Source organism: Falco cherrug, chromosome 14, assembly GCF_023634085.1.
Source record: "Falco cherrug isolate bFalChe1 chromosome 14, bFalChe1.pri, whole genome shotgun sequence".
Classification (NCBI taxonomy): Eukaryota; Metazoa; Chordata; class Aves; order Falconiformes; family Falconidae; genus Falco; species Falco cherrug.
The window spans coordinates 11734496-11758213 of NC_073710.1; the positions used below are offsets into that span (position 1 = coordinate 11734496).

A 23718-nucleotide genomic window follows, 5' to 3' on the forward strand; every position below is an offset into this window, starting at 1 on the left:
GGTTTCTCTCATCATGAGCAGTCCATAATTGTTAATTCATTCACGTTTACATCTCCATGGGAGGTGGAGCAGTGTTGTTACTCTCTATTTTACAGCTAGAAAACTGGGAGATGGAATGACTTGTCAAGGCCACCCAAGAAATAAGTAGCAAAGCTAAGAATTTGATCGCTGCTATGTCCTGAGCTAATATCACAACCAATGAGCAAGCAAAAGTTTGACTACTGCTTCCCTACAAATGAAAAACTTTATATTTTTCATACACTTCCTTGCTTTTTAAAATTCTTTTAAATGGAAAAGTTAAATTAGTTTTTATCTTAATATATATTTATTTCTGGATACATCATTCTTTTCTTTTTTGTTTTTTTTTTTTTTTTGCCATTGTATCCTTAAGGGAGCATATACAAAATACAGCTTTTAGGGGCAGAGAGTTCTCAAAATACTCTCTGAAGACTGTAACTCTTAGAATATGGATGGCTACTTTTCATGGCAACATCCAAGATGGGGATCCAAAACCAGAGATCTAACCTCCTTGTAAATCCAGAAAACTGGAACACAACTTGTACCTGTGTTTGCACAGAGGTGACACCAACTTTGGCCATTTAATTTAGATGCTCTCAGAGTGCCTGCTTGAGCTATGCAGGGAACTTAGGCTCACAAATCTCAGTGTCCTCAACTGCACCTAAAACTAGATACCAAAATAACAGCATCTCGATAGTCTTGTCACGCATGAAGTCAGCTGGACTGCACACCTGGGTTAGCATCACTATTTAACAAAGCCATGCCAGTTAGAGCAATAGCATCTCCTCACTTGTATGATTAATTCACTCTGATACCCAAAGCATATTATGATTATCAGCTCTTCCTAAAAATCTAATTTGCAATACTAACTGAAGTAGCAGCTAAGGCTGAATACATAATATTGGTAATTGTTCCGGAACACACCTATGTGAACACTGCAATGCAACACTGAATCACACAAGAAGAAAATACCCTTGTTTTTCTATTACACATACATGTGTTCTGACTTTGCATTAATCCTTTGAAAATATCCATGTAGTCATCCTGTAACATTGCTCTTCCAATGCAAAAGGTAGTTTACTGGGCTAAGCATAACTTTGGCAATGTTTAAGGAGACCATGTATAGTAATCCCAAATCATCTGCTTTTCAGAAGGTATATTAACAAAGATGGGCTAATACATTTTGAGAAGGCGACTTAAGCAATGAGAGACCTTACTACTGACTTAAATGTTACTTTTTGCCGACCTCTTTGAGACTTTCAAAAAGAAGATGGTACAGCATGGCTCAGGCTTCATCACACTTTCTAGATAGTTCTTGTATGCACTGTGGACATTATTCTGGGAGTAATTGCAAAAACAAATAAAAAAATTTATATTATGGAAATACCAAAATATATTAGGCACTTTCCAGAAGTATAGAAGGACATCCCTTTGCTACACAAAGAATTTACAATCAGAACAAGATAGGAAAAGTAAGAACGATGGGACTGGAAAGGAAGAGGAAGGCCAGCTTATAAAAATTAAGTCCCATTTCTTAATTATGTATTTTAGCATGTGGCACATCCTGTCACAAAATTTAGTCCCTGATATGGACTAAGTTCTATGTTCTCATCCTCTCTTAACCAACTTTACTCCCCTTTACAGGAGACTGTTACAAGGATCAAAATTAATCTACAGAGTAAAAACATGGTAAAATGTTACATCCTGTAGTATAGTATGGATATGAAAAGTGCATGCTGTTGTTCCACAGATAACACATTGCTGAATCCATGGCAGACTTTGGTGGGATGAGAACTGCATGAGGCCTCTCAGAGAGCTCAAGGAACTGGTGGGCTTTTTACACGCCTCCTAACACTGAAATTATTGTGTGATTCACAGGTCAGACGACAGGATAGTCTCACTATCTAGTAGCTCATAGTTTTTGATTCCCAGCCTGCAAATATTTGATGCTCAAAGTATCTAGGGAATTAAGGACTAAGACCTGGAAATATGAAGACAATACACCTTTGGTGCAACCCTTCTTTTATTAATGTCATAAAGCATTTGACTTCTGTGGCAGAAAGGTCTGGGGTCACACTCAACTCTTATTTTAAAATGTCAGGTTTGATAAGTATTGACTCTATATTATAGAAAGCACTTTTACTGCTTAGTGTGGATGCAGGGAGAAGGAAGAGAGTCACAAGGAAGCTCTGCAAAGTTCTTACAGTCACTCGGTGACATCACCAATGAATCCAAACCATGATCAAAGCAACCACCAGCACCACGGAACAACAGATGCACAAAGGAAGCAAGTCAGAGGCAATCTCAGCTCGGAAATGATCGCAGTTTTGTTATCAGTTTCAAGCTAATAAGACTGATACTTCTGGCATCAGAATTTCCCTGACCCTCCTAAGAATAACCACTGCACAAAGATGCGACTTTAGAGGCAACTTACACTTGGGAGCTGGCATACATACAGTGCTGAAGTCCCCATCTGCAGCGTGTTCACCCTGCCACAGTGATTGCACCTCAAGACTGACCATGTGGCAGGCTGATGGGGCACCAGGTCTCCTGCAGCCACTGGCAGGTGACATGATATGGCCTTTCATTCCCTGCAGGGATTCCAAAAGTCACTTGAAAACATCAGGGAAAGGACCCGGCACTCCTGCCTGCTGAGGTAACACCTATTCTGCCTTCTAAGCCTTCATAGAAAGAGAATTTGCACACAGTAACATTCAGCATCCCAGTCCTGCTCATAAAAGTAAGGAGACATTATTCATTGCTGCCTCAGTTCCACAGGACCTTCATATTTACATTTTTCTGTTCAAACCGGAATCTTACGCTTTAGGTAAAACAAGTCATACGTGCAATAAGAGTTAATCACAAACCAGGTGAGTCTAACAATCAGTAGGTTTTTCCTGAAGGGATCACAGTCCCATAAAAATCCAGAAACTAATGTTGGGAGGTTATAAGGACATTTCAAAGTTTTGGAGGAAAACAGGACTGGCTACCTCAAATTATGATGCCTGGAACAAACGTTCCTTCTGCTTCGTTTTTAAAGGCAGCTGACAGATGAGCTACAGAGTGCTTTAAATAAACATCAGAATTCATATGAAAAAAATCAGAAGACCTCTTTTGATGGCAGTCATAATCTTTTTTATTCATTTAATGGAAGCATAAAAATGATATTTTGCTTGCAGTAACATTTCAGAAAGTGAAAAGCCAGTTAAAGTGCTAGGCTGTTTGCAAGATGTTTTGGTATCTACATCCTCATAAAGCAATGCTGAAAAGGTACTGCCCTTCAGCTAGGAGGTAGCAACAACATCATGTGACTTACATGGCCATATAGTTAATACCAGAGCAAAGTATAATCAAAGCTAATCATTCAGGAAGAGTCGGGACTGGGAGGTTTCTAATTCCAAACAAAAAGTCCTTGCAAACTACATGTCTTTCTAAGTGAAAAATCAACCAGCTATTAATTGGGTTCCCATACTGCAAAAATGTCTATTTTTTTCCTTCTACTCCTGTAATTAAAGATAGGAAATGGGAGTAAGTTTTTGGAGTTTAAATTGCTCACTTTGAATAATTCTTACAGGCCTAAACAATTAAACTAGATGCTAATATTATGCAAATTGCATATAATAATTAATACAAGCATAAAGCCTACGTTCCTTAACAAACCCCAACATTCTATTAATGGGAAATATGAGCAGTACAAACTGCTCACATTTATGACGTAAATGTAGTAAACATAAAGTGAAATTGAACATGGCAAAGTAAAATTTAATTTTAGAAAAATAACTCCTATATATTCTTTAAAGGCAGGGAAAATCTCCAGAGTTTTAATTATATGAGTTGCATGGTTCTAAAAAGAATTCATGCAACATGTTTTAGTGTTGGGTGCTACAGTACTGGACTTTTTTTTACTAAAATATATGATTTGAAAAGGAAAATGAAGATTTAAAACCCCACATGCCACAGAACCCATAGCATGGGGAGGATGAATTTGCCTGCAATCTGACACTTAGCTGTCAAAAGAGAAGGACAGAAAAGTGTAACTCGGCACAGAACCCTGTTGCTCCCTGTCAGAGAAACAATTGCTGACAGTTACCACAGCCGACACAGCTGGTATTTAGGTTGGACAAGACAGTACAGCTGATAGCGGGTCAGTATTTTCCATTTAAAAAGGGGCTATTCCACACCAGCATGTTCTGGGGCCTTTGAGAAAGGCTTAGTAGATGGAATTCATATAACTACGTGCAGGGTTTATGGATCATTTAGATTTAACTTAAGTCATTAAGATATCATTCGCATCTATGGTAGGGTCTAGACCACATGAGAATTACTTTTCTCCTTTATTAATAAACTGGAATAAACATCACTTACCCAGCTCAGGATGTCATTGACAAAAGTCTGAGGCTCCCATTTCCTTCTCTTTTATGGAAGTGCCAGACACTGTGGGCCTCCTAACTATAGCTGCCCCTTGCACATAGCTGTGCAGGCTCAGCTGCTGATTGCTTTGGACATGCAAAAATTGGTGCCTATATTTTATGGAAGATATTAAGACGTTAAATATGTATGTCCCTATTATGAGAAAAGGCTAAATGTTTAAACTGCGGGAAATCCTGCAGGTAGAGCTCAGATCTCCTGACACATCAGCTACAAACTGAGTCTTCAGGAAGCCAGACTTTGCCCCGGTGCCCTTTGCTGATTTGTTTCAGTGGGCTGACAGCTATTCAGTCAAATCTCCCTTGCAGCACTGAAATACTTCTAGGTCCTTAGATCTACATATTTTAGTCAGGGCTAAAAAAAATTCATCTGGTCGTAGAGTATCAGAACCTGTGACATTTATCAAATTGTAAGCCTACTCAAAACCTTTCCAGAAACCTATTTTAAAACACTCAGAAAGAAAGAAAAAGCAGCATGCTCTTCAGTTTTCCCATAGCTCAGCTACCAATGCTGCTATAGCATGAAGTATCCGAGAGGTGTCTGTGAACTCTCACTACACCTACAGTCACAGGTAGCGTAGCTTCACGTGATGAAAGCCAAAGACATATAGACCGTTTCAGAATATGCTGCAGTATTGTCTCCTGATGCCATACACTAGGGTTGAATAAATGTCCCCACATTAAGACAGTGTTCACACAAATGAAATACTTTGTTATAAACTTTTTTATACTTAAGGCACTGGCATTTGTGCTTGAGGTTTTCCAGTTATTTATAGCACCAGAAAAATCTAACATCCCACGTTAGCCTGTTAGCAGAAAGGTAGTCTGTCATAGCTGGAGTTCTCTGGGACTGGCTGCCTACGTGCATATTCCTGCTAGGAGTACACATACACCCGTGGGCACTCATCCCGTCCTCGTTCTGTTCATAGGAAGGAAAAGACCAGCACATGCATTACACCCCTCAGTTTTATCCCACCTGCTGAGTCCCTTAATGTCAAAGGACTTTACACAACAGGAAAAAGAGGATGTGAGGTGAAAGTACACATAAACAATGTACGTCAAAGAATTTCATTTGCTGGTAAGCAAAGTCCTCTTCCCCAACTGACAAACCACATTTCCACCAGGACTGTAGGTGACTTCAAAGCAATGGCTGTACTCCCTGGAGGAGGGCCTCAAAAACCTGGACAAATGATTGTGACTTTTACCACATTCGCTGTGTGCTTTGAAGGTTTCTACAATTGTGTACGCCTTGGTAAAGTCCTCTTTGGAATGTGCGTGTTCAGCAAATATTGGGTATGCAGAGAAAACAGTCTCCAGAGAAGCCACTGTGTTTTAGTAGAGTAAGTCTCTGCCAAGTGGCTGCTGGTATTATGCTGTGGCCAGTGCACACACAGCACTGGGAGTCTACAAGACCAGGTTCAGTATATGTTGAAGTGTTCTGTGTTCCCATCAACTTTTCCTTTGCATGTTACTCTTTTTTGTCCCATATTTTCACAGGCTGTTCCCTTCTAAGTCACCAACATCAACTTTGTTGTAATATTGCTGATCCTGAATTCTCTCCTCGAGTAAAATTCCCAATAATTTCAGTTGGTGTCTTAATTGCATAAGAACTTCTGACCAAATAAATCATGCCTGATGCAGAAAAACCCCACGTGACGGCTAAAGATCTCAGAACAAGGAGTTTCCTCTGTACAAAGATTTGCCGAGTTGGTTTTTAAGGCCAGTGAGGTGCAGAAACATGCCCTCAAAGGACATGCTGGCAATGAAGGGAGCATAAAGCTTCTCCTAACTGTCCAGGGGAAATGTGATCTAGTTACTGCTGTGAGGAGAGAAAACCAGATGAGTCCTTCTCCAGTGACACTGCTGGCCCTGGGACATGGCTTTTTCTACAAATGTGGCTGCAGTGTTTATATTCAATAGAAACCTAGCACTAGGTTGTGTCTAGTAAGTTCACTATGACAGAGATACTCAGGCGCCTGCAAGTGTAAGCGTAATTGCTTTGTTCTTCTGGAAGCCTGTAATATATTAGAAGGTATGCAGAGCCAAAGCAGAGAGCTGTGTCCCACTGTTAGTTTGGAATTTGCTTCCATTTCAGGAGGCAGAAAAAGTAAAAACAGTTAACTCACCAAATGCAGAGAATAAGCTTTCTGGAAGGAGGATGGCACTGTTGAGGTAAGTACTTCTTTTCTGTTGTGGACAAGAGAGAGACTCTACTTGCCTGACCAAAGTATCATGGTCACTGATTATCTAGCACAAAATTCTCCTAGATGTTAGTAGCAGGAGATCAATGACAGACAGGCTGTGATTGCCAAAACACTTTCTCAAACTGTCCTCCCACGCATCTTGTACGATCCAGGCATAACTAACTCATTTTCTATTCACTTCTATGAACAGAGGTGAGGCAGAGTAAACAATCAGATGGACTATCCCCTGACAGGTGACAAGCGCTCAGTTTCTTTTTTCTTTTCAAGTGGCTGTTCATTGAGCTTTTTATGGTACTTCAGAGGTCACATAGGTTGCAGGGAATAAAGCTGTTGATAAGAAAGACGTTTGTGTCCTCATTCTGCCAGCACCATGAGACTGAAGAAGGAACAGAGCTATGCCTCTCCAATTTAATTGCTTTTCTGGAAGGATATTTATTTTAGTTCTGTTCTGAAGAGCCATTTTGAAGTCTGGATAAAATTCATGCCTAAAACTATTTATTCTTCTTGATATCATGTGAATAAGGTAAAGTTCTGCACTAGAGTATAGCCCATGACAAATAATGCCCTAGTAATTATGGGTGGGGATTTTCATGCAGTGACTGATGATGCCTTGGAAAAGAGCCATGGCACTGTGCATTCAGAAGCTAAGCTATCTAAATCCTTGCAGACCTCATTTATGCTTTTGGGAATATAGGACAGGTGTGGCAGTTACTAAACCTGGATACTTGAGAATTCACCTCTTATTCCCAGGTGTGGGCCATTAATTCTCGCTCAGACTTGTTCAGTTCTAACAAGTCTCTTTTGAACCAGATTTCATATGTGCACATATACACATACAATACATAGCATTTTCCTTTCAATCCATTTATCTACTTTGTTTTTACTCATCTTCAGCTATGCAGCCTCACCTTACCTAACATTTTAGATACACATGGCAGCAAACCTCAGTATTGATCAGTGGCAGCGTACAAATCCCTGTCACACTCTGTAGATACCAGAAGACCCGCAGTTTGCATTGTTTAGTGCAATTATTGAAGAAGTTCAGGTAAAACTCAAGCCAAGCCCAAGTTAAACTCACAACAATGGCTATACCAATTTTAATTGGATCACTAGACATCAGAGCAATGCTCAGCACAAACATAGGTTGATAAAAACAGTAAAATCCTGTAAAAACTGTAAAGGAACGTGGCACTCCTTTTTGTTAGATGCTCTTCCAGAAATCTGAACACTTTGGGGCAATGTGACACACCTAGAGCCTCCTCCCAGACCAGGCATTCTTCAGGGACACACTTGCTATTTTCAAACTCAAATACCTACAGGAAGGCTTCTGATTCCATATTATGATATTTCTATAGAAGGTCATAGATAGTAACCTTTGCTCACTTTGAAGGGACTTGTGGCTACTGAGCACTAATGTATATCTGGTCATCTTTATTTACTTAAAATCCATTGGTCATCTTCTAAGCAGTCCTCTGGAATACCATGAAGAGAGGATGATATATGTTAAATTTTGAAAAAGCACACATTTTTGTGACAGTATTTTTACGTGCAGAGAATCATCACAAGACGGCAAAGGATTACTCAGGGTAATGAGATGGCCTTCTATCTGCAGATCCCTCAAGAGGTACTACAAAATTGTTGTGGTATGTTTCTCAGATCAAAGTGCCATCTTGTGAAATAAAACACTGGTACTGGAGAACCTGAGCTGGTTTGGCTTGAAGCACAAATTCCTGACAGCATGAGCGATAAGCATAGGCTGGGTAAGAGTTTCACTAAAAAGCAGATTTTTAATTGACAAGTATTTTGTAGTTATGAAAGAGAAGCCCCTAATACGTGACTGTCAAAGAACCCAGCCTACTAACCAGGATAACATACAAAAACGTGACACTTGCAAAAATGGGCACGCCTTCGCCTACACAGCTAGCTAATTCTAGAAGTGCTAGCTTGACGTTTCTGATTAAAAAGTTTAACTTCCCAATAATGGCATGGAGCAAAAAAATGGCAATTAAGGAATTAAGTCTCAGGGCAAAACTAATGCAGCCTCTACCTAGATGAAACCAGTCCATCAGGAACGAAGTACCAATCCCTCACTTAAAACTACAGGAAATGGGAACAGCCTTAGCCGGAGAGAATTGTTCTATGCAACACCTATAGAAGTGACAGCTTGTATTTCTAGTAAAAGTGATCATCGATACATTAGTTTTCTCAGATACTGTAAGATTTCCGTGTCAGCCTGATTCATTTTGCTATCACCCAATAGCTTGCTGAAGATGGGGGGAGGGAACAGTTGTCTGCTTTTCCTTTGTCCTCCTCCATTTGAGAAACATCCCCTTTATTCTGCCCATGTAATTGAGTTAATCTTTTTTCAGAAGCCAGTATGAGTAACTTTAGATATCTGAATAACTTTAATATTTTGGTAACTGCAAATAAGGGAAGTAGTACTGGAAGGTGCAGAACTAGAAATGGGAAATACTTAGTTGTGAGACTTATTAGCTGCACAGAGAGAAAGAACAAAGGCATTGGATTTTTCCTGTAAATGAACTCCAGGCAGTGTTACAATAAAATGGATGTTAGCTATTAGAGCAGAATGGCTCCTTTCTTTACTTAGCATTTTCTAGAACAAAAGCGCTGTAACTTTCCAAGCCTATAGTGAGTCAGTGCTAGAATTAGAAGTACGATCCTGAAATAGCAGTCACCGCTAAGCAATGTTTCCCCTCCTTTCTCTTCACCTATTCAAAAAGGCTACCTCTGACAAATCACCTATTAATAGACAAATTTCTATCATCTGAATTACTAAATCAGATTGAAAAAAACACTCAAAAAATCTGTGTTTAACATACATCATCTTTTTCAAACAGATGGAGGTATCCATAATGCTTTTCCTTTCTGAATTTTATTTTTTTCCAAATACAGCCAGATTCCTGATAAATGAAACCCAGCAATCCTTCTGCTTTCTGGAGCTTTTGTAACCTCAGCTCTGCAAAACTTTGATTTCTAACAGTAGGATTTTGGTCTTGGTGCAGGTCAGTCCTGAATGTAAAAAAGTAATTCTTGTAATACCAAAATGTAAGGGTTATTAAGGGAAAGGAGGTTTGCAATAATAAGATTAGGGGAAATCTCTATTACAGACTTCGTATTTCTGGGATATTCCTGAATGAATGTGATTTGCTTGGTGATCATAAGGAATGTAATCATGTTCAGACAGTCTTTCTATCCAGTTTTGAACAAATCTCGGTTGAGAGAATAGTGGTAGCAGTCACCAAGAAAAGGTTTTAATTTTGTCATAATTCAGTGCATTTGCCTTCAAATACAATAACACACTGTACATCACAGCCTGGAATGGTGTGGTTTTACCTAAGGGGCCTATTTATTTCTAGTTGTAAAATATATATACAAATACATTAATTTTTCTCTCTTCTAAATCACTGGAAAGGAAATGACTGACTGCTCATCTAGAAGAATTCAAAGGCTCATTTCATTCAAAGGATGTCAGTCAGACCAAAGGTAAAAACTACACAGTAGCATCATGTGAGAAAAGTAAATTAACAGAAATGTGCAAGTCTGAAGTAAAAAAATCCAGTGAAGGTTTACCCATGAGGGAAATAAAGGCAAAGAACTGAATGCTTACAGGAAAATATTTTTTTTAAAATGTAGGTTGTAGTCCAGGGTGTTTGTATAGGTTTTATTTTAGGACAAAGAAATAATTGCCCATGAAGACAGGGGTAACACACATAAACAGTGGAATCAGACAACAGAAGTGATTCAGTGACAAAATAATTTTCACACTGTAAGTGGAAGGCTGTGGAGAACCTCTTAAATGTTTTTATGTAAGTGTTAAGGGAACACTTCTGCCTCCAATTCCCACAGTTTCTATTCCCTCGATAGCCTTTCTGCCTCTGAGATTTGCTATATATTACTTGAAGATGCTGAATATCTGTGTAATTTTTTTTTTCCAGGGACTAAAGCCTTTAAAGAACTATGAGACTGGATTATGCACATGAAAATAAGATACTATTACAATATTATGTATAGTTGTATAGGTAGACTGCTGCTATAGGAACACATCCAGAATCAGAATGAAAAGGACTCCATCCCAGCAGGGACCAGCCTGCTCGCGGCACCCGACTCCAGAGCTACTGTACAGCTTGTAACTTGTAAATAAGCAGGTAAACTATGTATTTCAATGCCACATCTCAAGAGCACTTGGCCATATATTTCTGTGATTACTTTTTACATCACTTCTATCATATTCTATTTTTACTATAACACTGTGGGGAAAAAACCCCAATATCCTCCAAACACTGAAGTACGCTGTGTGATGGTTTTCCTGTAATAGGGTACAATGCCAACCAAGTGCTGGAGCGCTTTACATGCATGGAATTATGTGTGAGCTTTAATGTTTAAATAATCAGACTCTATGAGAATAAGTTGGTCTACATTTTATTTTCTTCAGCTTTCTTTGATGAGGATTAATGAATGAATAGTCATAAAGTGCTCTAAAACCCTAGGAAAGCACTCTAAGAGCACACATTTACTTAACTATTGTGAGCAAAGGATAATGTTTAATGCTTACCTGGAATTTCGCTCTAGCTGTAGATGGATGAGTCATTGTCACAGAAAATGTAACAGTTTCAACTAAGAGGCAGAAAAACATTAGAGATGTTAAAGCAAATACTTGATGACTGACAAGGAAAAGTGTCTTCATGGTAATGAGCTGAGTAAAACTGTTTGCCCAGACTAATCCTCAGAATTCTTCTGCAAATGTGGTTTATTTTCCACAGGGCTTTACAAAAACAACACCCCCCCACCCACCCAACAGCCATAAAAATGGCAAATACAAATAATTCTATCTACGTTACCGAGCTCTGCAACTCTGCTTACAAACTTTTCTTAACCAAAAAAATTAATGTTTACAAGTATTTTTTTTTTCACTTCTTTTGCAGACACAAAACATTTCCCAAGCAGGTCTACATGCTAAACTGGAGTGGCATACAGATTGGTACTTTTCCCACATTGCTTTTTTCACTGCCTGCACACCTAAACTTGTTCAAAACTTGCCTACACTGCCAACCAACGATTTTCACAACTGCCCAGTGCAAATACACACACCTTTGTACTGAAGTATGTATTTCCCATTTGAAGGGATATAAAGGCATCCTGTGCACATACAACTTCAACTGCACGCACATCTATTTCTACACTGTGCTTGTTTAGGCAGAGCTAACGTGATGTGAACTAAAGTGCCTGGAAAATGCTAAGGGCCAAAAATTTTCTTTTCTACAAGGGAAGTATTTTATAACAACAAACATATACCTGTGAATCGATGCATAATCTTCCTATGGCATTTAACTCTATGATCTACATATGCCCTTACTTGCCAGTATTTTTTGATTTTTTTTTTGGTAAAGGAAAATTAACTAATAATCTATGGAATTTGCCATGATTTCTGTTGTCAAGAGAACAGTTAAAATCTTCATTTGTCACCTTCGGTATTGCTTCCACCTGTATCTCACAGCATCCTACAGAGGCAAACCACACAGCAGCTAGACCGAGATGGAAATACACCACCAGGTGTTAATTAACAGCCCAGGAACAATTAGGAGATGCCAATCAGCACAGAAACGATACACGACCTACTCCGCTGCCCGCGGGGCCCGGCCGGTTCCGTGCCAGCCGCCCCCGGGAAAGCGCCCAGGCGGGCCCGGGACTGCTCCTCTCTCACGGGGGCCGGGAGCGAGCTCCCCCCGCTGCCTGAGGGGGCGTACCGGGGGAACAAGGGCTCGGCCGCCTCCGGGGGAAGGCCTTGGGCCCACCTGGAGGTGCCGCGGGGCTCCCCGGCCCGCAGGGGGCAGAGGGCCCACTCGGCTCCCCTCAGGCCGCAGGGGACACGGCCGCCCCGCTGCCCTTCCCGCCAAACCGCGCGGCGGGAAAGGCGGCCCCTCACACCTGCGCAGCCCCCGCCCCGCTGCACAGGGGAAGATGGCGCCGCCGGCTAGGCCCGGGCGCGGCCAGCCGTGCAGCGGGGTTTCCCTCCGCCCCGGCGGCAGCAGCGCGACGGCGGCGCTGAGCCTGGGAAAAGCCGTGACGGGCCTCGGGCCGCCGGGCTCCCGAGGGGGCGGGCGGGGCCGGCGCCGCCCCGCGCGGGCAGGGCACAGCCCCACGGGACACGCACCCGCCCCGCGGCAGGGGGGAGCGACAGCCCCCCGCACGGCCTCGCCCAGTAAGAGTGCCGGCGGCCCGATTGGCCGCGGCGGCTGCCAATCCGGGCGGCTATTGCATCACCGCGGCGGCCGGCGGGGCGGCGATTGGCGAGGGGGCGGGCGGAGCGGCTGGTGTCGCAATCGCCGCTCGCCCGCACGCCACACTTTAAAGAAAGAGGCTCGGGCCCGGCCCGGCCCCTCCCGCCGCCGCCACCGCCACCGCCCGCGCGCGCCGCCACAGGTAAGCGCGGCCGGGCGGGGGGCGGCGGCGGGGGGGGGCCGGGGGGCCGCGCCGGCCCTCGCCCGCCTCCCTCCCGCCGTGTCGCAGCGGGTGCCGAGGCGGGCGCCGCGCATGGGAGCGCATGATGCAATCGGCGGGCGGCCCTGGCTCCCCTCCCCTTCCCTCCCCCGGTGAAGTCACGGCTTGGCAGCGCCGGGCAGCCCCGCGCCCCGCTCGGGCGGGGGAGGAGGAGCAGCGCGGCCGCCGACGGGCGGCCCCCGGGTCGCGGTCCACGGGGAGGGCGGCGGCGGCGATGCCGCGGGCCCGTTGGGGAGGGGCGGGCCGGGCCCGGGCCTCGCCGGGCCTCCCCGCCCCGCCGCCGAGGCAGCGGGGCCGGCCGGGCGTTACGGCCCGTCCTCCGGCGCCGCGGCCGTTGACGATCGCGCCCGGCGCCGGGCAGGGCCGGCCAGCGGGACGGGACCTCGGCGGTGCTGCTCACCGCGGCCGGGAGCGCGGCAGGCCGCGCTGCAGCCCCCGCGCTCGCTTCCCGCTGCCCGGCGGGGTCTGAAACCTTTGGCAGTTCGCTCTGGTTCCCAGGCAGTTCTGACAGCTCCCGAGCAGCTCCCAAAACAGCGCTGTCCCGGACAGCCCGACGTGGGCTGGAGCTCCGGCATCGGGTGGGAGTTAGCGGTCACCATAGACCAGTCGGTGCCCCCCTCAGTCAGTGGTGCCGGGCGGGTTATAATGCCTCTTAAGAAGGTATAAACGTTCATAATTAGAAAAACCTTTAGGCTCTAAGGAATTAATTCATCTTTAGAAATAGCCACCTTCATTATAATTAAAAATACAGAGTCAAATCGGTACCTCTGTGCAGATTGTTTGCAGTTCTGTCATCAACACTGCCAGCCTGCAATTAAAATAGACTTCAGATGTTCCAAGCACATTTCTTACAAGGATGCTGGAGTGCATTTTTCTTGTAAGGCGTACGGGGAAAAAATGGAGATTCTGAGAAAAATACAGGAGTGATGTTGTCAGCTGTGGCAACAGCTGGTAGGTTTGAGCTACCTAGCCTCAAAAAAGTTGGTACGTGAGAATTGTCATTGACTTACTCACTGGCCTGTGAGAGTGTGCAGGAAGCCATGCAGGAGTGGGCCTTCCCCATGTTCAGCAAAGGGATGCCTGGAGGCTTATGCTGTCTTTCTTTGTACAAGGTCATCTGGATTTAGAGCCAGATCCTACTTGGGGTATTCCTACTGAAATTAAAAGAGAAGTGAGGTCACCTACTGCTGTTCAGGTTGGGACTGATTTTGCATTAGACAAGACAGCTGAGTGAATTTGTGCAATTAAGTCATTCAGAGTAATGATCAGAATCAACACAGTCACATCTCCAAAAAGGAGCAGAGAGAAGCACTTTGTGTGTTTTTGCTGCTAAGTAAAAAAAAAAAAAATGCTGATTTTAATTAACAAAATGCATCTTTTGTTTTTTGCCAAAACAAACATTTGGAAGTTTAATTTTTTAAACTTTTTTTTTGTGTGAAAGCAAAGATAATGAAGGTCTCGATTTACTTGGGAGTCTCTGTGGTCCCTGAGGAGCAGTCAGATTGTAAGAAACATCTCTTTGCCTGAGAAGACACCTCCGAGTTACCAGTTATTATGCTGTAGTGGGTGGCCAGTTGGTGGCCCAAGGAGAGAACAAGGCAGTTCTAACTGGCCACTGGAAACACTACCATGTGCTGGGTGGAACCAGCCTAGGGCTGTCGCTGAGCTCAAGCTAATGAGCAGCTTTATGGGAACAAGATGCTTGGAAACTCGGCTGGCTTTCCAAGGAGCTGCCTCTTGCTGCACGGGCACTCTCATCCATTCACAGGAAACCAACCTGTTTGTGGAGAGGAGCAGAGCAGCTGCGTTTGTGTGGCATGGTGTCTGAGAAATGAACTCTGAAACCCATCTGCCTTCCTACTCTCATAGCCTCTCCCAATTACCGTGTCCTTTACCTCACCCTTCTTGAGAGCCCCTTCTGCACGTCTCTCACCTGCTACCTTTAAATCTCGCAGTATTCCCTGAAGGATGCCTCACAGCACCTGTCACTATCCAGGGTATCCTCCCCTCTTGTTGTTCTGTTGAAGAACTGACAATTGGAAATAGGGATCCAGCCTCCAAATAAATGGGGGAGCCTCAGCTGTTAATACTCCTGGGTTATCTGTGATGCGGTACAGTTAGTGCTACTTGCTTTGCATAAATATTAGTTGGAGCAGGACAGGAATCCAGGTGTCATCTCTCCCACGTAAGAGTTCTGACCATCAGGCCAGATAAGAGCACGTCTCACTCAAGAGATGGTTATTTGACGTAAAACTGATCAGTTGCAGTGGGAGGGAATTGAGGGGAGATCTGTTCTAGCAGGGCTGGAATGCTTGCTTGAGAGGCGTGACACTGGCTTATCTTCTCTGCTCGTATCTGCGTACTGCCTAACTAAAATTTTCCATTAAAATTCAGTTTATTGGAACAAGTAATTTTTCCTTTCAGGTACACGGGAATTTGAGAGATCTGAAGGGAATGGTTAAAGCAATGTTAAGTAGTTTTGACAGCACAGAGAGAAGCAGCACGTGGAACCTAGTGCTGTGAAGAAACCTGTTACACGTTGGGGGCAGGATGTGTAGTATCTCAGGAAGCACAAAAAGCAGGTCTAACAGACGTATATACTCTGAAGGCTGCAGAAATCTTGTATTTAAAAATAAATCTGAAACAAAGCCAGTATATGCTCCCAAGAGGAGCATACGGTTGCATCTTTACTAAAAATGTCTGTGCAATCACACAGGCATGGCTACAACTGGCCCTGCCAGTCTGGTATCTGTGCACTGTGACACCTTGTCAGCTGTATATTCAGTTTAACTGCTGAACCAACTTGCTTTTTCAGTCAGAATCTGAAACTTAAATGTGGTTTGCAAAGTTGCTTTAAGAGTTGAAATCAAGAAAGTACTAAATGCAAAGGTTAGGCGCATGTATATATATAGATTTTAGTTATACAAATGCCAAAAAGAGTTGATGGTTGGTCTCCCTCTACCCTGAAATACGCAAATGAAGATATTTCTTGATAGGAGAGGTGTGGGTGTACTCACACATCTTCTCCACTTGTTTTAAGTGAGAAGATTTCTTGGTGACAGAGAAAGTTGATTTTTAATAACGTTCAAGCCAAACTTACCAGGCTTTTCTGTGACTTTTACTGAACCACACTCTGCAGCTGCATATTGTTCTGGCTTCCTCATGGAAGAAAATTTGCAATTGATCTAGACCGTAGAATTTTAACCTTTTTAATGATACCCTAGCAGAAGGTACAACAGCAACTCAGACTGCTAAGAAAAACAAGAACAGTAACAGCTGATGAACCCATGAGTTTAGAATGCCCAGTTACACGCAGCAGCTTGTTTACAAACATCTCACTACATCCATTCATCAGCTAGGCACAGGAGTACAGTCATTCCTGTCTTGTGCTCTTGCTGATGGAAGCCATAATCTGTGGGTTGGACGCTGCTGATGAGCATTGCCCACTGACTTCAACCGCTTGTTTTCCCAGCGGGTCCTCTTGAGGATGAGCAAGGAGGACATTGAAGACTGCCTGTGTGATACTGCATGTATGTGCGGTAAGAGCATAGGGCTGCACCGCTGCAGTGCAGTCAGATCTCGGGAGTAGGATTTACACCAGTTAGATGCTTTTCTTTAACAAGACAAGAAATCACCACTTGTTTGACTGATCGCTGAGTACTTTTCATTGGAGCCATAGGTAGGTGTTTCAGGAACTTAGAACAACCCTGCTGCCCTTCCCCTCTTCTCTCCCAGACATTTAGGAGGTCATCCTGTGAGATGGGAAGAGAAGGAATCTGCTGTTAGCTTTGCTAGGGCCATGTCCCTGCAACAGCTGTGGTAGAGTCCTTTGTGTGCTACGGGTAGGGTTAGGAACAGGCTGACCTCAGCAGTGGGAGAACGTCAGTCAGGTGAGAGGGTGTCCTGCTTGTCAGACCTGTTTTATCTGCTGGAGAGTGGACAATGACCAGTGCAGGAGCTACAGCAGGTGATGAATCAGCTGTGGCTGCTGTCTTCCTATGAATGGCAACAATCCTCTCTGCTGTGTAGTGATTTTCACATTGTCATCACCCTGCATTCCTGTCCCACCTGCTTGTTACAATACCATTACAGGCTTAGCTTGTCTTACCTTGCTTGTTGTTGAATGAGTTCCTTTTATGTCACTCAGTCACAGCCTTTGCAGCACACTACCTTTTTCCATAAATTAGTTTTCTCCACTCAGTACCAGTGAGACCTTAAAACAGTCCTCAATTTGGGCATCATCTTGAAAAGCAAGTGCTGCAAGATGATCCAAGGAAAGGTGGACAGTCGGAGCACCTTCACTCCAGAGGAAAAAAAAAAACAACAGACCAGGGGGGAAATCTGTCTGTGCATGCACCCAGAGAGATGGTCTGAAGAGGACAAGGATCAAGTACTCCTGTTGGTCAAGAGTCAGGCTGCTAATAGGTTTAAGCTGCAGAAGGAAAACTCCAGTCTGAAAATTAAGAAAATTATATAACTGGAGGAAAAGTTAGACGGTGGAACCTGTTGCCAAGACAGAGGTTGTGAAACTGGAGATATTAGAGGCTAGGCTAGACACCCATCCATCAGGGATGGCTTTGGAATAACTCAGTAAAGCCAGCGAACAATGCAGACAGCTTGACTAGATGACCCAGTAACAGTCCCTTCCAATCCAAATACGTTTGAGAGGCGTCTGAAATGTAGTTGGCAGCTTGTCTGCTTCCAGCACAGTTATGATGTGTTGTTGCCAGATGTACCATCAGTACCTTATGCTGAAGCCAGTGATGTATAAGGTTGTAGCTGAAGCCAGCACCTTTAATGCCATGTTTTTTTCCTACTAGGTTCACCTTGCCCTTAATCCATGTGAAGACCTGTTGGAATCGCCTTCAAGAAACGTAACAGCTTTCAGTCTCCTAATAAATTCTTTTGTGTCCAAGAAGAGCCTGTCCAAATGAGCAAGACATCCCAACAGAACACTGCTACAGATGCGAACGGAGTAAGCGTGATTCACACCCAAGCACACACCAGTGGTTTGCAGCAGGTTCCCCAGCTGGTGCCCGTTAGTCCTGGTGGTGGAGGCAAAGCTGTGCCTCCAAGCAAACAGGGAAAGAAAAATTCCTTTGTGGATAGAAACAGTGACGAATATCGTCAGCGCAGAGAGCGAAACAACATGGCAGTGAAAAAGAGTCGGCTAAAAAGCAAGCAGAAAGCACAAGATACATTGCAAAGGGTCAACCAGCTCAAAGAAGAAAATGAACGTTTAGAAGCAAAAATTAAGCTCCTGACCAAGGAGCTGAGCGTACTGAAAGACTTGTTCCTTGAGCACGCGCACAATCTTGCAGACAATGTGCAACCTGTTGGCACTGAAACCACCACAACAGATCCAGAAAACAATGGACAGTAGACACTGTTGCAGCCTTACGAAATGAACTCTTGAGGTGCAGCTTGTCTGCGATGCCCATGCAGTAACCAAGCAAAAACTCTGTTCTAACTATCATTTCATGGAAATTTTCTTCTTTTTAGGTTTAACACTGAAGATTTGATACAATTAAACCAGAAACTGCTTAGGGTATTTGTTTAAAATATTTTTCTCCTCTAGAAGATTTATCTAATAAATGCAGATCTAAATTCATTGTCAACAAGGAGCTTAGTATTAGGGAAATAGCATTTTCACAGAAATGTGCGCTTACCTTCTTAGAGTTTGCATAACAGAAGGAATCCAGCAGGATGGTTCACTGTAGTATCAGAACCTTGTAATTGGATACAATGTTTTCAAAATACCTTTTACTGTATTTAAACCCTTTGTTTTCTTCATTACATATTACAAAACTGCAAAGGCCGTGGAGGGTGTTTGCTTTCCTCTCTGGTGGACTACTTTAAATATGTAGAGCAGGTCCTACAAAGTACCGCTTAGGTCTTTCCTGTCCAGTTAGTTAATGGGGAAGGTTTAGTAATAGTGAGCTGGGATGCTTACTAGTGTTTTCTAGAAAAATAGCAATATACTATGATGATACATACAGGCAGTTGGCTTCCAAATGGCAAATCAGTCTGAAGCATCAGTTACAAGAGGTAAAGCAGCACACTGACAAAGCCTTGTAAGCCTGTGTTCACATTGCTCACATGGTGACTGGGGCCTTATGAGAAGAAGATTTTAGTTTTCAGTAAATGTCAAAATGCTACCAAAAAACTGTGCTCTGCAAGATTGCATTCTTGCTGGGGTGCAGGTATCAGGGAGAACAAAATGTGCAGCTTGGCTAGGCAGTCAAAGGGGTAAGACAGCATCTGTTCAGCCAGAATGTATGGATCACTGGTCACTGACGTTTGTTTTGATGGCTGTTCAGATTTGCCACGAAGATCTTATAGAAATTGACAGTCATTAAAAAAATAAATGCCCCTAGTTTGAATAACTGATTCAGTGGAATTTCTATAGCCACCATACAGTTGTGTGAAGGAGTATCTTCGGTCTTGTTTTATTTTCATAAAAGTTTTCTATAGCAACTTTTTTAATGCTAGTGCTAAGTCTTTGCCACGATCCATAATGCAGTGGTATGTACTATATTGAGGATTTAAACAATAAAAGTGAAGCAGGACCTTTGATGTAACCTTAATTTATTTTCATTTTTAAGTATTTCATTGATGGTATGGTTGTGTTACATTTAACTTGTGTGTCTGGCTAGTGGATTAGTACACTTGGTTTCCTTCCTACACTACCTTTTTCCATAGATTATTTTGTAGGATGCTTGTTTGCCTTGTATCTGTACTTAGGAAGAGAACCTGGATAGGATCTCTATGAAGATGCTGTTAGAAAATGAAACCTTGAAAAGTTCTTTTTGAATTTAAACTTTTAATACATGCGGAAAACTTCTATGGATTGTTTTGGATTATGGTAGTCTTTTTACAAAGATATGTTTTTTGGTTCTAGCTGCAGCTTAAGTAGGTAGGGTTGAAATATCAGAAGCTAATAAAAACCTTTTGCTTCTAGTGCTGGCCTCATTTTTCCTATCCCTTTTCTATTTCCCTCGAATGTAGAGGTGCCCACTGCAAGCAGCTACTATGAGAAATCTACATCAGTCTCCATTTGTATCTTCCACTTAGGTTCCACTCAATGGAAAGAATCAGAAACTCATGAGAGTTTTGGCTGAATTCCTGATATAACAAGGAGAAAAAAAAAAAAAAAAAGACATTTGAGACTGAAAACATACTGCAATTAAAGTGGGGGGAACAAACCACCAAAAACTACAAGAAAAAAGGTGACATGAAAAGATCTCCTTTGTTAACTGTGCACCTAACTGGTGCAAAAGGCACCAGCTAGTCTCTTCCCTGGTGGTCTGCTCTGTGAATTGGGACTGTGTGGCCGTGTTGTCCTGCAGTTGGTTTGGCAGGATGATGTGGGGTCCTCCCCTGATAATCGGAACAGGGGGCTCCGAATCTCTGGCATTTGTTTCTGATTTTGATGAAAATTGTTTCTTAAATCTCTTTGAACGGAAGTAATACTCTTTCTGATGCTCTGGAGGGTGACTTCTCGTTACTCCTGCCAACTTCGATTCCACTTGTTTAAAACAAACCCACTGAATTATGAAAAGTCACTTGTTTGTACAATGACATTTCTGGCGTTGCAGTCTCCACACTTGCTTTGTTTGCCTAGAGAAGCGTGTAGGCTGTGTGCAGCACATCACTTTAACATGTGAAGCCATGAACCCAGCGTCATAAAAAAAAAAATAATAAAAATCTACCCTCGGTGAGAGTCTGGCTGCAAGAAAGGTGGTAGTCTATTATTCTAAGCCCCCTTCTGCCAAAATAGCTATGTCAGACCTCTGAGGAGCAAAGGCAGAGGTGAGGCTTTCCCTCTCTTTGCCCCAGGATGGAGCAGCCCAGGCTGTGTGACAGCAAAATGCCTCCAACTTGCCCTCCACTGCAAGGCACGGGGCACCCATACCTAGTGACTCAGACAATTCTCTCTTCTTCCTGAAGAAAGGCTGGAATAAACCCACATCGATGCAAGAAAATTTCAGCATAGGCCTACAGAAGTTAAAGTTTTCCTTTTGACATGTTTTTCTTAAAAACTTTAGTTTGTGACAGCATGCAGTGCCTGTCACTATAAGAAGGAGCATTACAGCACTGTATGTTTCACCAGGGAACCCTGCTTCCATCTTCTCGCTGTACCACTGAGAGAACGGGTCTGCTCAAGCCTCCATGAGCACTAGGAGGCTCTACCACTTTAGCTACACACTGTAGCAGCGAAACTGGGGTGGCAGATAAATCCAGAGTGCTTCCAACGCCAGGCAGCTGAAGCAATATAATACATCAGTTCAGAAGTGCTCGCACCTTTCTAAATACACAAACTTGCTCAACGTATCATAGTCTTTCTGTTATTTTGGTGCCACTCTAAGACTGCACCAAGGGGAAAGGGCATTTGGGAAAACATTATAGCTAAAGACCCTAACGCAGTCAAAAAGAAAGTTTGCTGTCACCTGTATTTCCCCCCTACTAACACACTTTAAGTGTTAAAATTAAATTAAATATCACTTTCAAACATAACTTTGCCTTTGTTTAAAGGCTTACTTCCCTGCCTCCCCCCCATGCTAATTTAGAAAAAAGTTCTACATCACTTTTTGCTTAAGTGGATAAAAATTATAATTACAGAACAGACTTCTGGAAGGAAGAATGAAATTTATATTCACCACATTCACGGGCCTGATCACGGAGGAAAATGGGAGATGGGGCACCATCCCCGACTGAAATGGATCCACGTCTCAGGTAAGCAGAACAACAGAGTAGCCGGTTACGTGAGCGAGTGCTTTCCCCCCAGAACCCGTGGTAGGGTTCGTTTGCTGGTACATGTCGAAGCAGAACCAGTTCTGCCTCCTGCAGCACACACCAGATTGCTCGACCTGTTCTGCAGCAGCAGAGCCCAGTATTTGCCAAGATTAATCACGGGCAGGGAAAGGCCTATTAACTAGACTGGGGTTATGGCTCAGATGAAACAATTCCAAAACTTTTTTTTTTTTTTTTAAATCTGTGAAGTGTTACTTTAAAATAGTAACTGCTATTGAACCGAAGCAGCAGCAGGTCTCAAGGCAGCGAACAATCCCATGGGTGCGTGCAGAGCATGCCACAGGGAAGCATTTGCCCGCAGAGGGAACAAGGCTGAGGCCACGAGCACTGTCTTGCGCTGAAAAAACTCCCTGAGTTTTAGGGGGAGACAAGTCCAGAGCAGCACCAATATCGTTTCTGTATGCTTCTGTTTGCAAAGCCACCAAAGCAAGGCCTAATGTCCTCTGCATGAGTACTGCATTTCAGAGGCACCACCACGCAAGGAGGCATTACTGCAGCTGCACGAACAAGGTGCTGATCTCACGCCCACCCCTCCTCGCCCCTTCCCCTTCACAAAACCTCCTGCACTTACCTCTTACAAGCCAATGCTGAGCCACCTTTAAAAAAAAAAAAAGTAAATAGATTCATTTGTTAATAAAGTGACATTAAACATAAGGACTGAAGTCCCCTAGATTATTTCGCAATGTGTTTCTTTTGTCTCCAACTTGCAGCTTCCTATTTAGCAATGGGTCACCAAGCTGTTAGGAATAAAGGGCAGGCTCTTGTCACAGACATCAACGCAATTAGCAAAAAGAGCTCTCTGTAGAGCAACAGGTTTGACCATCTTTTAGGACATTTATTTCAGACCTAAATCCGGTCCCAGGTCGGGGGCACAAAGACAGCCACACAGTAGTTGTTGATGCCACCCGTGCCCACGCTGTGTGGCATGCCCCACATAAGACAGGCGCTTGCAGGCACCCAGAAGCTCACAGTTGGTCCCACTGCCTGTGTGCCAGCTCCAGGATGTGAGCAACAGAACTGAGATGCTGAGATGATCAAGTCAGCCGATCCCCTCACAGTGGGAAAATCCTCATCTGCTAAGCGGTAAGACCCAGCAAGGCCCTGACATTCTGTGTGACTTCAGTTCCCCTGACACGGCAGAGGGATGGTCTGAAGTGGCTTTGCAGTCAAACTGTGCAATGGAGCCTGAAGACCAAACAGGAGTTTTGATGTGTTCATAAAGTAAGCAAGATTGGTTTTATGTAGCTACAGCAACTAGTGCTATTTTATATTGCAAGGAATGTATTTTCCCGCAGGCTGACGAACACCTATAGTAAAGAAAGGCTTCTCTTGGCAATTTAAATCTTGCGTCGATGTACAATCATTTTATGATCATTCTTAATATGTCTGTGGTGTATCCAAATAAAATTTACATGATTTCATTCTGAACTGGCTAACACTAGAGAGTTAAAAACAACTCTCGTTCTGCACAGCATATGCTGCTGAATGACCCTAAGCCCTGCAGCAAAGATACTCCCTTCTTGTGATTTTCTAAGGCTTGTGAACACCACAGCAATCTATGTTTTTAAGGAACAAACAGATGGACAAATCTAATAAGCATCAGGCTGTGTGTGAAGGATCAGTACACCCACTACTCAGAGCAGAAAAATCTGGCTAATGAAGGGTCAAAGTTTCCAGAACACGAACTGGTAGAAAGGTCAGATAAAGAAGCAGGAACAGGAGCAGGAGAGCGCAAT

General features: G+C 43.4%; 1 protein-coding gene and 1 long non-coding RNA gene across 7 annotated transcripts; one reads left to right on the forward strand and one right to left on the reverse strand.

The window, feature by feature from the left end:
- Positions 1–395: 395 nt before the first annotated feature.
- Positions 396–12267, reverse strand: LOC114017388 (uncharacterized). Its single transcript, XR_003562428.2, has 4 exons — positions 12134–12267; positions 11223–11284; positions 6572–6632; positions 396–5625 (listed from the first exon to the last, which is right to left on the reverse strand). It is a non-coding gene; the product is annotated as an uncharacterized LOC114017388 (long non-coding RNA).
- Positions 12203–23592, forward strand: CEBPG (CCAAT enhancer binding protein gamma). Of its 6 annotated transcripts, none has more exons than XR_008735071.1 (3): positions 12203–13090; positions 15593–16707; positions 17989–18065. XR_008735071.1 is itself a non-coding variant. In XM_055726404.1 (3 exons), exons 1-3 carry the CDS (start codon positions 12203–12205, stop codon positions 18003–18005), a joined length of 972 nt encoding a protein of 323 aa, XP_055582379.1. In that variant the 3' UTR covers positions 18006–18056. The 6 variants fall into 6 exon arrangements, 5 of the variants coding, with proteins under 5 accessions (XP_055582379.1, XP_055582378.1, XP_055582377.1 ...); XM_055726404.1 differs by having other exon boundaries at positions 16641–16707; positions 17989–18056; XM_055726403.1 differs by lacking the exons at positions 15593–16707; positions 17989–18065 and adding an exon at positions 21791–23592.
- Positions 23593–23718: the final 126 nt, after the last annotated feature.